Below are 14,710 nucleotides of genomic sequence, written 5' to 3' on the forward strand. Positions count from 1 at the left end.
CATACTGTGGTCGGTCGGTGAGGTAGTCCAGTATCCATGCTGTGAGGTGATGGTCCACTCCTGAGTTCTCCAGCTTGTCCTTCAAGACCTTGGGAAGAATAGTGTTGAAAGCACTGGAGAAATCAAAGAACATGATTCTCGCAGTGCTCCCAGCGGTCTCCAGGTGAGCAAGGGAACGATGTAGGAGGTGAATGACGGCATCATCCGCTCCAATGCCAGGCTGGTAGGCAAACTGAAGTGGGTCCAGTGATGAGCTCACCAGGTGCCGAAGCTGAGCCAGGACCAGCCGCTCCAGGGTCTTCATCAGGTGGGATGTCAGAGCCACCGGCCTGTAGCTGTTGAGGTCCTTGGGGCGTGAAGTCTTTAGCACTGGTACAACACAGGAGGTTTTCCAGAGCTGTGGGACTCTCCCCAGCCTCAGGCTCAGGTTGAAGAGGTGCTCCATCACCCCACACAGTTGGTCCGCGCAGGACCTGACGACCCTTGAGCTGATGCCATCTGGACCCGCTGCTTTCTTGGCTTCAATCCTCCTCAGTTCCCTCCTAACCTGGGTGGTTGAGAGAGACAGGCTGGAGCCTTGTGTTGAGTGTGTATTGGATGGTGTTGTTGGGGGTGGGGAGGAGTGAGCAGGGTGAATAGAGGAGGTGTGAAGTGTCTGAGGTGTCAGAGGTGGAACAGCAGCAGTGGGGGTGGGTGAGTCTGCAGCCAATGTTGGAGACTGCCTCATGGCTGAATCAAATCTGTTTAAGTGTTATGCAATAAAGCAATAAGAAACATACATATTCACTAGAGTTAATCATGAACCTCTTCCATACGTACTTTGTAAATATGTAAACTCCAGCCAGCAGCAGGTTACGAAATCCTGTCTGACATCTTTGAATAATTAACAGCTTCTGTCTGGCTTTTCTGGCACACAACTTGTCGTTACTATTACTGATATTTCAACAACGGATACATGTTAATTGGAATTTATACAGTTGAAACTTAGGACCACTGAGAAAAACAGACAAACATAGACTGAGGATCGTAACTTTTAGAATGTTTAGTTGGTAGAAGGGACTGTCAAAGCCGCTGTCCTGCTGGCGCTGCCTCAACTTAGAAAACAGAGGCCTTGACCAGACTTCCTGCTCCTTCTCACATTCAGAGCCAGGAGTAGACTCTCTGTGCATACTCCTCTTTGTATACACAAACGTCTCAGTATGAGGAGTCTTCTGCGCAATCTCATTATAAACTGTTCAGTCAGAAACATTGAGGGCTGAGACTGCCAAATTCCCCTATAATGCTGGCTGATGCAGCGGACACAGAAAAGGGTTTCACTGGTTCCACTTTCCTTCTTGACAGTTATTGGTGATAGTCAAGTAAGTAAAGCGCTATACAAATACAGGCCATTTACCGTTTACCAGTCAGAGTATTTGGTGCTAGTTAAAGGGTTCCCCTGTGAATTTTTGCCTTGTGCCCCAACAGACTCACCATTGGCTCTTGGCAAAACTACAATTTAAAGGTTATGAACAACACTCCCCCGTTCTGTGTGAGTGAACACAGCCCAGCAAAAGCTCAGTTGAGATCCGACAGTCTCCAGCCTGTCTTCATGTTCACTCAGGTCATCAGATGCTACCCTCTCACCATCTGTTTGGGCTTCATTTTGGTCCACTAGCACAATCTAAAGCGGTCACCTGGTATAAAGCCAGTGAAAGGCATAAAATAAGTGAAAGCAGTGTGTTATACTGTAAATCATTGATGCAGCTCATCTGGTTGCTCACTAGCTACATGGAATGCTTTCAACCTTTGGAATTGTGTCAGTGCTCCTCCTCCTGCCTGCTCCTTATGCCTTTTTATACCTCTGCTTTCTCTTCAGCAGGACAACTGTGAGGCAAACATGTTGGTCTGGACAGTGTGTGTGGCTTTAATTGCATGTGGCGTTTTATTCCGCCATTCTTCCTTCCTCCAGGATGTCCAATTTGTGCTTGCTAAAATAAAAGTAAGGCGGTTTGTCTTAAAGTGCATGCGGACTAATTACTCAATCCTGGACCGCTTTTTAGAGCTGGTGGAGACGCAGCCACACAAGCCTTTCGTTTATTTTAAAGATGAAACATTCACGTACCGGGAAGCAGACGTCCTGAGCAACAAAGTTGCAAGAGCGTTTCTGCAGGCTGGATGTGTAAAAGAAGGAGACACGGTGGCGCTGTTCCTGGGGAACCAGCCGATGTTCCTGTGGCTCTGGTTGGGTTTGGTGAAGATTGGATGCGCTGGAGCTTTGCTCAACTCCAACATCAGGTCCAAGTCTCTGCTACACTGCCTCAACTGCAGCGGAGCCACAACTCTGGTAGCAGCTGAAGGTAGTACCTGCATTTCTGTCTGCTTTTCCAGACGATGGAGACAGTAGAGAGCTCATTTACTCAACACTCAATAAACCAGATAAATACATAAATAAATAATCTGACAGGCCTTGAGTTCATCAATTGTATGAAACAATTTTCTAGAGTTGCTGGATGCAGTGAAGGAGGTGCTGCCCCATCTGCACGAACAGCAGATCACTGTTTTCATCTTAGCCGACAGATGTGAAATTACAGGTGTGGAGAGCTTCATCGATAAAATGAATCAGGCTTCCTCTGAGCCTATACCCAAGGAGTTAAGGTCCCATTTAACCATGCAGAGTCCAGCAGCCTACATATACACCTCAGGGACAACAGGTAAACTACTTATTGAGATTCACAATGCATCAGTGAAAGAAACAGTGGATTCACCACCTGGCCCTCTGGCTTGTCTTTAACAGGTCTTCCTAAAGCAGCTTTGATCACTCATAGCAGAGTGTGGACCATGTCTTTACTTCTGCCTTCATCAGGAGTGAACTCCAAAGATGTGATATATGATACCCTCCCGCTTTATCACAGTACTGGCCTCCTTGTCTTCACTGGGGCCATTGAGAGGGGTATGAACTCTTTGGATATATAATATTGTGTTTTTAGATATATGATTGGTGTATGCCTTTAGTTTTTTGTTTTTTTTTAAACCAATGTAATGTAAAAACCAAAACCCCAAATACACATGTTTATCTCTCAGTACACTGCCTACATTGTGCCTAATAATAAAAGCAAATCTGCAAAGATTTTAACAAATCTTTATGATATTTATGAACAAATTGTCCATTTACATGAATAATTAGTCTTTTTCACATACTAAGGTTAATTATGGAGTTCCACAGGGTTCTGTGCTTGGATGAATTCTATTTACATTATACATGCTTACCTTGAGCAGTATTATTTCAAAGCATAGCATACATTTTCCTTGCTATGCCAATGATACCCACTTTTATCTGTACAAAAAGTCAGATGACACACACCAGTTAATTAAACTTCAGGAATGTCATGAACAGCTTGAATAGGACTTAGGCGACACATCTTGGGAGGCAACAGATGAGGGACTCTCCACTGTCACCCTGCCTTTGGAGCCCCTCTCCTCTCTAACCAGGACTGAGGCTTCTTGCTCCTGGAAATCACCTACTTCCAGATGCCCAAATGCAGACCTCCAAGCCGACTGTCGTGGAATTTGGCTCTGATGCTATGCTCCTGCTAGCAGCAGAGGGTGCCTTTCTCTTGGTGGTAGGCAGAGGACCTGTGAGCCTGTGAGAGCTGGCTGTGAGCTTGGGCTTTGTTTATGATATCCTGCAGAGCCTCCAGTGGCTTCCTCCTTCAATTTTTGAATTTTGTCCCAAACAACCAGAGAGCAGACATTAGATCATCCAAGTAAACAGCCCTGTCCCTGACCAGTGGGAGTCAGCAAATGTACCACTCTAGAGGTGCAATTGGGCTGGTGGTAACCAGTAAGGTAAAACAGCTGGGCTGGTTGCCAGCAGCCCAGTTGTTTGTTTGTTTGTTTTGGCGGGTGGGGGGGTCTCATTTATGTTACATATTTGTTGACAAAGCCAAAATTTTGACTACTGCCACTGCTACTCCTTACAGTGTGCTGTTGTCATCTGTTGTTGTGTGCAGGTATTCCTGTTGTTCTGAGAAGTAAGTTTTCTGCTTCCCAGTTCTGGGACGACTGCAGAAAATATAATGTCACCGTCATACAGTATATAGGTGAAATTATGCGTTATCTCTGCAACACTCCACAGGTTTGTGGCAACACAGCACCAACATTAATGCTACTGTCTCACACAGAAAGGCTTTTAAAAAAGCACTAACAAACTTATGTTTCTTCTTTTTTCTTCAAACAGAAACTCAGTGATAAAAACCACAAAGTCAGACTTGCAATAGGCAACGGGATCAGAGCAGATGTTTGGAGGGACTTTGTGAGACGATTTGGAGAAATTCAAATCAGAGAATTTTACGGAGCAACTGAGGGAAACTTTGCTCTGTTGAATTATAGCAGCAAGATGGGAGCTCTTGGGCGACACACCTTCCTGCACAAGGTAAAAGTCCATGTTTCAGCTCACATTAGGAATTAAAAGCTGTCACTCATGAAGCAGTGTTTTAGCTTCTCCTTTTAAATTTGCAGATGTTTTTTCCATATGCTGTGATCAAATATGACATAGACAAAGAAGAACCTTTGAGGGATTCTTCTGGTTTCTGCATGGAGGTTGACAAAGGTGTGTTACTTCCAGGATGGTTATAACACCAAATATTCTTTTTTTTTTTCCTGTCCTTTTTTTATTATATTTCTAAAGTTCTCACCCATGCATCTTTAAAAATAAGAAGTATTTATGGAATTGTCATTGTCAATTGAATATTGACTTTAAATATAACAACTCCAAAGATGACTTCTCTCGTACTTACTTTGATCAGGTGAACCTGGACTTCTGGTGACTGAAATAACAGCCAAAGCTCCATTCATTGGTTATGTGAGAGACTTGAATCAAACTGAGAAAAAGAAGCTGCATAACGTCTTCAAGAAAGGTGATCTGTACTTCAACACTGGCGACCTGCTGCGCATCGATGAGGATAATTTCATGTACTTCCACGATCGTGTTGGAGACACATTCAGGTGTGTGCATGTTTTGAACTAATGCTTAAAAACGTGAGCTCACACAGAGCACTAAAAAAATCCAAAAATTGTCAACAGATGGAAAGGAGAGAACGTGGCTACGGCTGAGGTGGCCGACATCCTCGCGCTGGCTGACTGCGTTAAAGAAGCCAATGTTTACGGAGTGAAAGTGCCAGGTACATGTTGCTTTGTTGCTGCGCTTGTGCCAAAACCAAGAAACATGTTTTCAAATCAAAGTACACTGCACTTAGTTTCTTTACTGAATCAATGATCAATTTGTTTAACAATCTTATCCAGCATTTTTTCTTTGCAATGCATAAAAATGTCAGATTTTTTTTAAACAAAGGAGCTCTAAGATGGCATTAACAAACCTCACCAAACTTTGAATCTTTACATATTGGTGTACAAAACATGGAAAATATCTGCACTCTGTATCACTGTTTGCTTTAAACCAGATATCACCACATAAACAAATCTGACTCTTCCTCCATTAAATTCTTTTTTTTTAATAAGATGTAAAGTGTATTACAATAACAATTTTAAAACATTCATCTCGTTCTTTGATGTCATGGATTGTGAAACCCACCCTACTTTCTCTGACTTTGTAGGTCAGTTGAAGTGTTGTGGTTGTGAACTTTGATAGATATATACTGTACTTTATGAGAAGGCAAGGCTTTTAACTTTATGATACTAGAATGCAGCAGGGTTTTCCTACTCTCGCTGTTAGGGAATCACACCCTTTTACATCAATAATTCTTATCTAAATCAGTAATCACAGGGGTAAATGGTGTACAGGCCAAGAGTTTAAAGGATTACCACGATGACTGAATACAACTTCTATATTGTCATAAATATAAAGTCATGTTAAATCATCTGCTTTCACTTCTAAGGTTTTCACCATAGAACATTATAAAAACACAATGAAAGAGTAAATTGTCCTCACTGTGTTAGTTATTACAGACTGATAACGGTAGACTGAAAACAAATACTTCCTGCTCCTAACAGTGGTTGAACGTACACACACATATGTATATATATATATATATGTATATATACACATATATATATTTCAAGCTCGGGTCCTCTACCAGAGGCCTGAGAGCGTGAGGGTCCTGCGCAGTATCTTAGCTGTTCCCAGGACTGCGCTCTTCTGGACAGAGATCTCCGATGTTGTTCCTGGGATCTGCTGGAGCCACTCGCCTAGCTTGGGCGTCACTGCACCTAGTGCTCCGATTACCACTGGGACCACTGTTACCTTCACCCTCCACATTTTCTCAAGCTCTTCTCTGAGCCCTTGGTATTTCTCGAGCTTCTCGCGTTCCTTCTTGCTGATGTTGCTGTCATTGGGAACCGCTACATCTATCACTACGACCGTCTTCTTCTGTTTGTCTACCACCACTATGTCCGGTTGGTTAGCCACCACCATTTTGTCCGTCTGTATCTGGAAGTCCCACATGATCTTAGCTCGGTCATTCTCCACCACCCCTGGGGGCGTCTCCCATTTTGACCTCGGGACTTCCAGGTTATACTCGGCACAGATGTTCCTGTATACTATGCAGAATACTTGGTTATGGCGTTCCATGTATGCCTTGCCTGCTAGCATCTTGCACCCTGCTGTTATGTGCTGGATTGTCTCAGGGGCATCTTTACACTGCCCCCACCTGGGATCTTGCCTGGTGTGATAGACTCCAGTCTCTATGGATCTTGTACTCAGAGCTTGTTCTTGTGCTGCCATGATTAGTGCCTCTGTGCTGTCTTTCAGTCCAGCTTTGTCCAGCCACTGGTAGGATTTCTGGATATCAGCCACCTCTGCTATCTGCTACCGTGCAGGGGCCTGTCCTTCCATGATGGTTCCTGGTCTCCCTCCTCTTTCTTGGGTTGCTGCTGCCTGAGGTATTCACTGAGCACTCGGTCAGTTGGGACCATCTTCGTGATGTATTCGTGGATGTTTGTTGTCTCATCCTGGACTGTGGTGCTGACACTCACCAGTCCCCAGCCTCCTCCCTTCTGCTTAGTGTACAGCCTCAGGGTGCTGGACTTGGGGTGAAACCCTCCATGCATGGTAAGGAGCTTTCTTGTCTTGATGCCAGTGGCTTCTATCTCCTCCTTTGGCCAGCTTGTTATCCCAGCCGGGTACCTGATCACGGGCAGGGCGTAGGTGTTGATAGCCCGGATCTTGTTCTTACCGTTCAGCTGACTCCTCAGGACTTGCCTGACCCTCTGCAGATACTCGGTGGTTGCAGCTCTCCTAGCGACCTCTTCATGATTCTCATTTGCCTGTGGGATCCCTAGGTACTTGTAACTGCACTCTATGTCTGCAATGTTGCCTTCCTGTAGTTCGATCCCCTCAGTTCTGACTACCTTCCCTCCCTTTTTTATCATCCGACTACACTTCTCCAGTCCGAATGACATTCCGATATCATTGCTGTATATACTGGTAGTGTGGATCAGTGAATCGATGTCTCATTCACTCTTGGCACTTTGAATCACCTTGTTGTTGAATTGTGCTATATAAATAAATTTGCCTTGCCTTGCCTTGCCTTGGCATACAACTTGATGTCATCCATGTACAGGAGGTGGCTGACAACTGCTCCGTTCCGTAGTTGGTATCCGTAGCCAGTCTTGTCAATGATCTCACTGAGGGGATTCAGGCCTATGCAGAACAGCAGTGGGGACAGAGCATCTCCTTGGTAGATCCCGCATTTGATGGCAACTTGTGCTAGCACCTGAGCATTGCCGTTATGGGTTGCGTCCTTCTCCCATAAGCTCTTCCCGTCTCCAGCCTTGGTGGTGCTGTTCTCATATTGTTCCCCTGCCACTGAGAGTACACCTTGGCTGGTTCTGTGGAGAACAGCTGGTTTATTCTCCTGCCTTCGATCTCTCTGGTGTACCTCTTCAAGCGGCTGGCCAAGGCTGTGAGTCATTGCTTGGCACTTTCCAAGGCCTCAGGTATGGACAGCTTGCTGTACTTCTTAGGCACCTTCTTCATCGCACCTTTCTGCAGCTCCGATAGTTGGCTAACCTCCCTCCGTGCTACCTTGATCTTAGCCTCTAGCCTCCTACTCCATGGAGGGTACTGCCCCTTGTGGCTGTTCAACTTGTAGCCAAGCATCTCACTGATCACTGCTGCCGTATTGTAGATCAGCTTGTTAGTCTCGGTAACGAGGATGCAAAATTCATGACTGATAGTGATCCATTGTATGTTTTTCTATCCAACTTTGTTTTTACTGCATTGGCAGTGTGTTTGGGATCATTGTGAGGCAGAAAAATGAAGCTCTTGTCAATCAAATGCTTTCCAAATACTACTGCATGGTGGATTAAAATCTGACCATACTATTCTGCGTTCATAATTCCATTAATTTCCAAACCAGCCTCCATTGTGTTTTACGGATGTCTGTAAACACTCACTGTTGTACCTCTCTCCTGACCTCCTGAGTATATGTTCATGAGGACATGAACCAGAAATTTCCAATGTAGATTCATCACTCCATAACACCTGTCACCATAGATTTTTAGTCTACTTTGTGTAATGTGGCATACCTCAGCCTCTTCTCCCTGTTTCACATCCTTTGAATGGCTTCTTGACAGCCACTCTTCTATTGAGATTTCTGATGAGGCTTCTATGAACAGTAGATGGATCAACTTTCCTATTTGTTAAGGACATAACTTTCAGATGTTGTTCATCTGCTGTAGGTGTCTTAGCCCTGTCCTTTTCTTTTGTCCTCCACTTGTCCAGCTTCCTGAGATTTTTTTGACACACTATTGTGAGATACGCAAGTTTTCAGTTTTAATTAGTAATACTGAACTTCAGTTAACTCCTGTTTTATGATTGTTTAACTTTTGTCTTCAGGTCAGGAGGGAAGAGCCGGGATGGCTGCTGTTACTTTGAGAGATGGACTGAAGTTTGACTCCACGGCTGTTTTTAAACATGTTGAGGACTTCCTGCCGTCCTACGCCAGGCCGCGCTTTATGAGGATTCAAGTATGTTTACTCCAGTTATTTTACACTTTTGCAAATGCATTTGTGGTTTAGCCTCTTTGTTGCCATAGTGATTTATTTAGCCCACTAATAATTGGTTGTACTGTGATTTATTACAGAGGTCACTGGACATTACAGGCACGTTCAAGCTAATAAAGACGAAAGTAGTGGAGCAGGGCTTCAACCCAAATGACATTACAGACCCACTCTACTTTCTGAATGAAAAAGAGAAGAATTACACTCCACTCACGCCAGATGTATTTGATTCTGTTATATCAGGAGACATCAAAATATAAAGTGATTTTACTTCTGAAGGAAAAAATCCATCTTTTCACACACAAGCGAATCATTTGGTGTGTGTCACTTCTTGCTGCACATTTTAATGACAAGGTGTAAAGCATAAATTTATTTTTTGTTTTTTCATGCACATCCCCCATGTTTGAGTTTGATGTACCGATCTGTGAGTGTGGTGATGGGTTCACTCAGTGAGGTTTTCTAGTTTATTAAATGGATTGCCCTTTACCTCCTTCCTGCATTGCATTCTGCTCCGTGTAGGCTTTTGGCAGTGTGGGAGCAAACATATCTTTCTTTCATACATTCTGCTCTCTTTAATATTCATTTAAAACCTCCACACCCAAATGTTATGCTTTTGTAAGTGGATTTATTCAGTGGCGTAATTCAGCTCCTACAGCTGGTTTCATGCAGAATGTATACCCTGAATAACTTTATCTAGTCATACGTCCCAGAAGCTTGTCAGTATCTCACACCAGCTCCCAGCGTAGATGCTCTTTGTTCGCCCTCTGGTTGAGTGATGGGCAATGCAGGAGGTGACTGGGGATTAGTAGTATTCAGGAGGCCTGGATTGACGCCATGGAGCTTAGGCAGGGAGAACAAGCTCATTAACCACAGGGTCACTGATGTTAACAAGGGAATCATAAATGGGGGAATAAAAAATGTTTCTTTCAGTGGTATAATATATTATGCTATTTCTGCCACTGTTATAGTCCATCCATCACTTTTGTCCAGTGAGTTGCTGTCGATGGATTACCACGGCCCTCGAGAAGATGCACAGAAAGATACTTTGTCAACATACAGCAAACTGTAGTGCAGCGTTTGACAGGGATGCATGCACATTTTAGGCAGCATTAAACTGCAATTGTTCTGAATCTAGCTCAGAATTGAGTGTCAGGATTTAAAGCATCTCCCTTTTCCATCTCACATATCAGATAAGCTGTAAGACACCCGGGAAATGCATTAAAATGTATAACACTTTAAATTCATTATATTCTTAATTCCTTTCTGATGCCACCCATCAGTTAAATGTCAGGTTACTGGAGAGTTGGTTTGCTGATGGTAATGACTCTCAACTCCTTGATCAAACGTAACCATGGCATTTGAACATGTTTATATCAAATCTGTCTTTTCTTTCTTTTTTTAAAAAAGTATTATCGATCTGATCACATTTTATAATTAAATGAAAATTGCCTACGGATGTGCTGTGTCTCTCTCTTGCGCTATTGTTTTGTGGGAGGGGGATCTCTAATTTTTCCAGGTAAATACTTTAAAATCTCCACACAAATTTTTTTATTGGATAAAGATTATTTTAAATTGTTTTATTTATTTGATCCAAATGAGTTACTTCGTTGTTTGGAGCTACAGGAGGAGCTGACGTCATTTTAATATGCCATTTTTAAAAAATGCACTTACACTCACTCACACGATGCATAATTACAACCATGCGTCCATAGTACACTCACAGAGAAATGTAGCCATGACAAAAGCATAAAAATAATTAGCGTAGATCGGAGAGGCAAAGCTGGAGACGAACATGGGAGACATTTTCACAGGTTAAGAAATGGATCAATGAACTTCCCAGACTCTAAGAAAGCTGACTGTGGGTGCACAATATCCTTATATCCTTATAAAAAGCAGCCAATGCCGAACACCCCCATCCCCCCACCCCCAAACTCTGTGCTCTTAAAAACATGGATTTTAGCTCTACTGGTGATTATAAATTGGCCATAGGTATGTAAGGTTATGTCCCTATGTGTTAGCCATGTTATAGAACGATGAGAGAGGCTCCAGCCTAAATATACAATATATATTTATAAAGGTAATGTGAAAGAACAGATTCTCTGTTATGTGTCACAATGTAGGGCGTTAATGCACAAGCTATGAAAGATTTCCTCAACCTGTGCGTGTGACAGCAAAGCTGATCCGGTCTGTTGGAGAAAGTCCTGCACTACCTGTAAGTGGTGCAGAAGGTAATCAGGATTATCTGTGATAGATAACAGTTTGTTTAGTGACCTCCTTTCCAACACAAATTTGTCCAGGTTGCAAAAACAAACAATAGCTCAAATATGTGTAGAAAGATTTGTTTCTTTGTTATTTTGTTTGTAGAATTCATATTTGGACTTTTTTTGAATTATAACCTTTGCCAAATTATCCATTTTTTTCTGGAAATGATTTCAGAAGTTGTTAGGATGTTTAATTCCATTACATTTCAGTTATCTTATGATATAAAGCCAAATCACAGTAACAGTTAGCTCAAGCAACTTTATATTTTAAGGACCCTAGAACGAAGGGGAGAAAACCCCAGCAGTCAGGTGATCCCCTATGAGCAAGCACTTGGCAACAGCAGGAAGGGGAACACCCTGTTATAACAGGAAGAAACCTCCAGAAGAGCCAGGATCGGGGAGGGGCAGCCATCTGCCGTGACCGGTTGGAGAGGATTTAAAATCCTATTAGATGACGAGTTGTCCTAAAGAAAATGCTGATCTTCTTGCACAACTTGTGATCTTTCAGAAAGCTTTCTATTTTTATTCTGTTACTGTCTGGGGGCTGAGTCTGTGACCTAGCATTTTGAGTTATTTTGTATTTTTTGATTACTTACGAGTTAATGTTGAGTCCTGGGGTTATTATTAGTTTGTGTTAGTTGAAGTTTAGTCTAGTTTATGTTATTGTCCATATCTCCTTGTTTTCTGTTTATCACGTATTATCTCCTTGCCTATGTAGGTTCCCCTTGTGTCTCTCTCCTCTGTGTCCCTCAGCCTCTCTCGTTCCCTCTCTCCGTCTCTTGTGTCAAGCTCGCGTGTCCCAGTTCATTTCTCTATGTTTCCTGTTTTATTTTGATTTTTATTTATGTTCACCGCGTTTAGTTTTGCTTCCCCTGTGGCGTCATGTTCATTTGTGTCACCTGTGTTTCCCAAAGCACGATCTGATATCCTCGAGTCGTTGTTGTTCCCACATCATCATAATAAATGTTATTCCAGGTTCAACATTGCAAGTGTTGGGATTCAAGAGGATTCAACACCATATAAGTCACAGCTGATGATTCTAATGTTAGAGACCTGTTGCAACTGGCGTCTGAGCTGTGCAGAGGTCTCTCACCCCCGGAAGATGATTGAATAAAGAAAGAAAGGTACTTATGTATGTCAGAATAAGGTTGAGCCCAACCCCAGCAGGGGTTGCCAAAATAATATAGAAAACAGGACATGTAGTGAGAGAACACTCACTAAAAGTTTTGACTAGACACAGTGTGGTGGCATATGTGAACTCGCAGGCGTTCACTATGACATCATTAGCACAACAGAGACTGAGTCTGCAAACAAGGAACTGAATTTGAGCCCACGTGGAACTCCAGCAGTGGAAGGAGCCACGCTGGACTGGTCCTTATGAGGTCGTTGCCAGAACAACTACAGCAGTTCAACTAAAAGGGAAAGGCGATACCTGGTATCATTGGTCGCAGTGTGTGCCAGCACATGAGAGTTTGGTAGAGGAAAACTCCTCTACACCCAACACAGGTGGTAATGAGCAGAGGCAAAATAAATCCTCTCACCTGTGCAACGGGCCAACCAGTAGTCTACCTGGAAGGCCGAAGAAAGAAGAGCAGCAGCTTAGAAGGTCGCCACGCCAGCAGAAAAGGAGCGGTGACAAGTTGAGGACTCCACAAAAGCAGGGGAGTTTCATTCCAGGATACAAAGTTTATATAACATGATGCAAACACACGAGTCAGAGACACGTAATGAGAAAACTGATTAGAATGTTCCTTACAACTACATGTTTATTGTATGCAATGATATTAATGATGGCTGTGTTGTTTATTGTCTATATTTTGCAGGGCACTCCGGACCACTTGTCTGAACACGGAGGCCAGTCCAGCACAGCACTTCCTGAGACTGTAGTTGCCAAAATGGGATCGGTAAAAAGACAAAAGCGCGAGGTGTCAGGTAAAGGTGATGAGTGTCTCAGCATGAATAATGGCATAGAGTTGAATTATGTTAAAGGGTCTACCAGCTCATTCACGTTTGATTTGTGTGACGTCATTAAGTGTACAGGAGCTAGTAGTAGCTGGAGAGCGTATGATGTATGGGTCTGCAATGACCCCATGATATGCTTAGGGTAAATCTAGTTGATCCAAAGTCTAAGCCGCTCGCAGAAAGTTCAATCACCATTCTGACTGATCAGATGGTAACTTCGAGAACAGTAGCTCAAAAGGAACAGGAACCAAAAGGGAGAGTACTTCTGACAACAGATTACTCTAGACTGAAGCCGCAGGATTTGATTGAGCATGCCATCGGTTTTAAGGACAGTAACCTCTGGCTTGATTGGGTGGCTCAAAATGCTAGAGAACAACATGTATTTGACTGTGTTGCCTGTGCTTCAGCTAGGCCACGTTTGTTTACAGAGCCTGCACCATTGCATTTAGAGGATGAGTGGGGCTATGATTGTATGTTACAGTTAACTAGAAGTGCAGTGACTACTGGCAACTGTACTTTGTTGTCCAGACTTTTCCCTGCCGTTTCAAAGCAGACGACAGTGGGACCATTTATGCCAAAACAAGATAACTATACATGTTTTAAGTTCTCTACAGATAATGAAAAGTACAAGGTGGGAGAGATCGACCCAACTTGGTGTGCTGTCACACTCACGGGACGAACCACCAACAATGTAAGCGACCCTAGCACGGTAATTGGAACATGGGCAAGAAGTGGGCTCCATTATTACTGTGGGGAAAATACTCTGTTAGTTCGTGTTCCTATGGGAAGCGTAGAGACATGTGCGATGGTGCGATTGGGAGCTCTGCTCATGCTTATTGGGAACCAGGTAAAGGCTATTCCGCAACATAACACACGTACTTTAGCCGCCAGATGTAAGAGACATAGTTTGGCCAAAAGAGGGACCCGGGGTACACATGCGTATGACCCTAGGTTAAACTCTCCGACCTGGATAGACTCTATTGGAGTGCCCAGGGGAGTTCCAGATGAGTACAAGCTGGTAAATCCGATAGTTGCAGGATTTGAAAGTATATTTCTTTGGGTAACACCTAATAAGAATGTTGATCGCATTAACTATGTTCATTACAACCTGCTGAGACTCTCTAACCTAACCAGGGACACCATGGTGGGGTTCGCAGAACAATTGGGTCCGAGTTCACTGACGGGAGTGCAAAATCGAATTGTCTAAAACTATGCATGAACACTCAGGTATCGAAAATCTGCTGGCGTCCTGGATGACATCTGTGTTTGGACAATGGAAAGGTGTGGCTATGTCAGTGATGTTTTCTTTGACTGTACTTTTGGGAATACTGGTCATCGGTGGTTGTTGTATCATTCCTTGTGTCAGAGGATTGTTGGTAAAAGTAATGGTGAGGGTTGTGAACCCTGGCTGGGTTGAGGCCATCTACCAGATGAACTTAGAACCCATAGAGTGGGGCAGGGAGTGATACAACATGAAGTGTGGTGACATT

General features: G+C 43.4%; 1 protein-coding gene across 1 annotated transcript; it reads left to right on the forward strand.

Annotated features, from left to right (window-relative positions):
• The first annotated feature begins 1,845 nt into the window (after window positions 1-1,845).
• On the forward strand, window positions 1,846-10,453 carry LOC100697330 (very long-chain acyl-CoA synthetase). The gene is made up of 10 exons (XM_019361705.2): window positions 1,846-2,336; window positions 2,481-2,690; window positions 2,774-2,929; window positions 3,990-4,114; window positions 4,217-4,411; window positions 4,498-4,588; window positions 4,785-4,983; window positions 5,062-5,159; window positions 8,834-8,964; window positions 9,081-10,453. The coding sequence occupies exons 1-10, from the start codon at window positions 1,877-1,879 to the stop codon at window positions 9,255-9,257; spliced, it is 1,842 nt and encodes a 613-aa protein (XP_019217250.1). The 5' UTR covers window positions 1,846-1,876; the 3' UTR covers window positions 9,258-10,453.
• The last annotated feature ends 4,257 nt before the right edge of the window (window positions 10,454-14,710 follow it).

The sequence above is a fragment of the Oreochromis niloticus genome, linkage group LG7 (assembly GCF_001858045.2).
Source record: "Oreochromis niloticus isolate F11D_XX linkage group LG7, O_niloticus_UMD_NMBU, whole genome shotgun sequence".
In the NCBI taxonomy this organism is placed as follows: domain Eukaryota; kingdom Metazoa; phylum Chordata; class Actinopteri; order Cichliformes; family Cichlidae; genus Oreochromis; species Oreochromis niloticus.

Excerpts from the sequence above, each read along its gene's own strand:
- LOC100697330 (XM_019361705.2), top strand. The coding sequence starts at position 1,877 with ATGTTGGTCTGGACAGTGTGTGTGGCTTTAATTGCATGTGGCGTTTTA. Across the intron at positions 4,984-5,061 it reads CGTGTTGGAGACACATTCAG|ATGGAAAGGAGAGAACGTGG; the intron begins GTGTGTGCATGT and ends AATTGTCAACAG. Across the intron at positions 5,160-8,833 it reads TTACGGAGTGAAAGTGCCAG|GTCAGGAGGGAAGAGCCGGG; the intron begins GTACATGTTGCT and ends TTTTGTCTTCAG.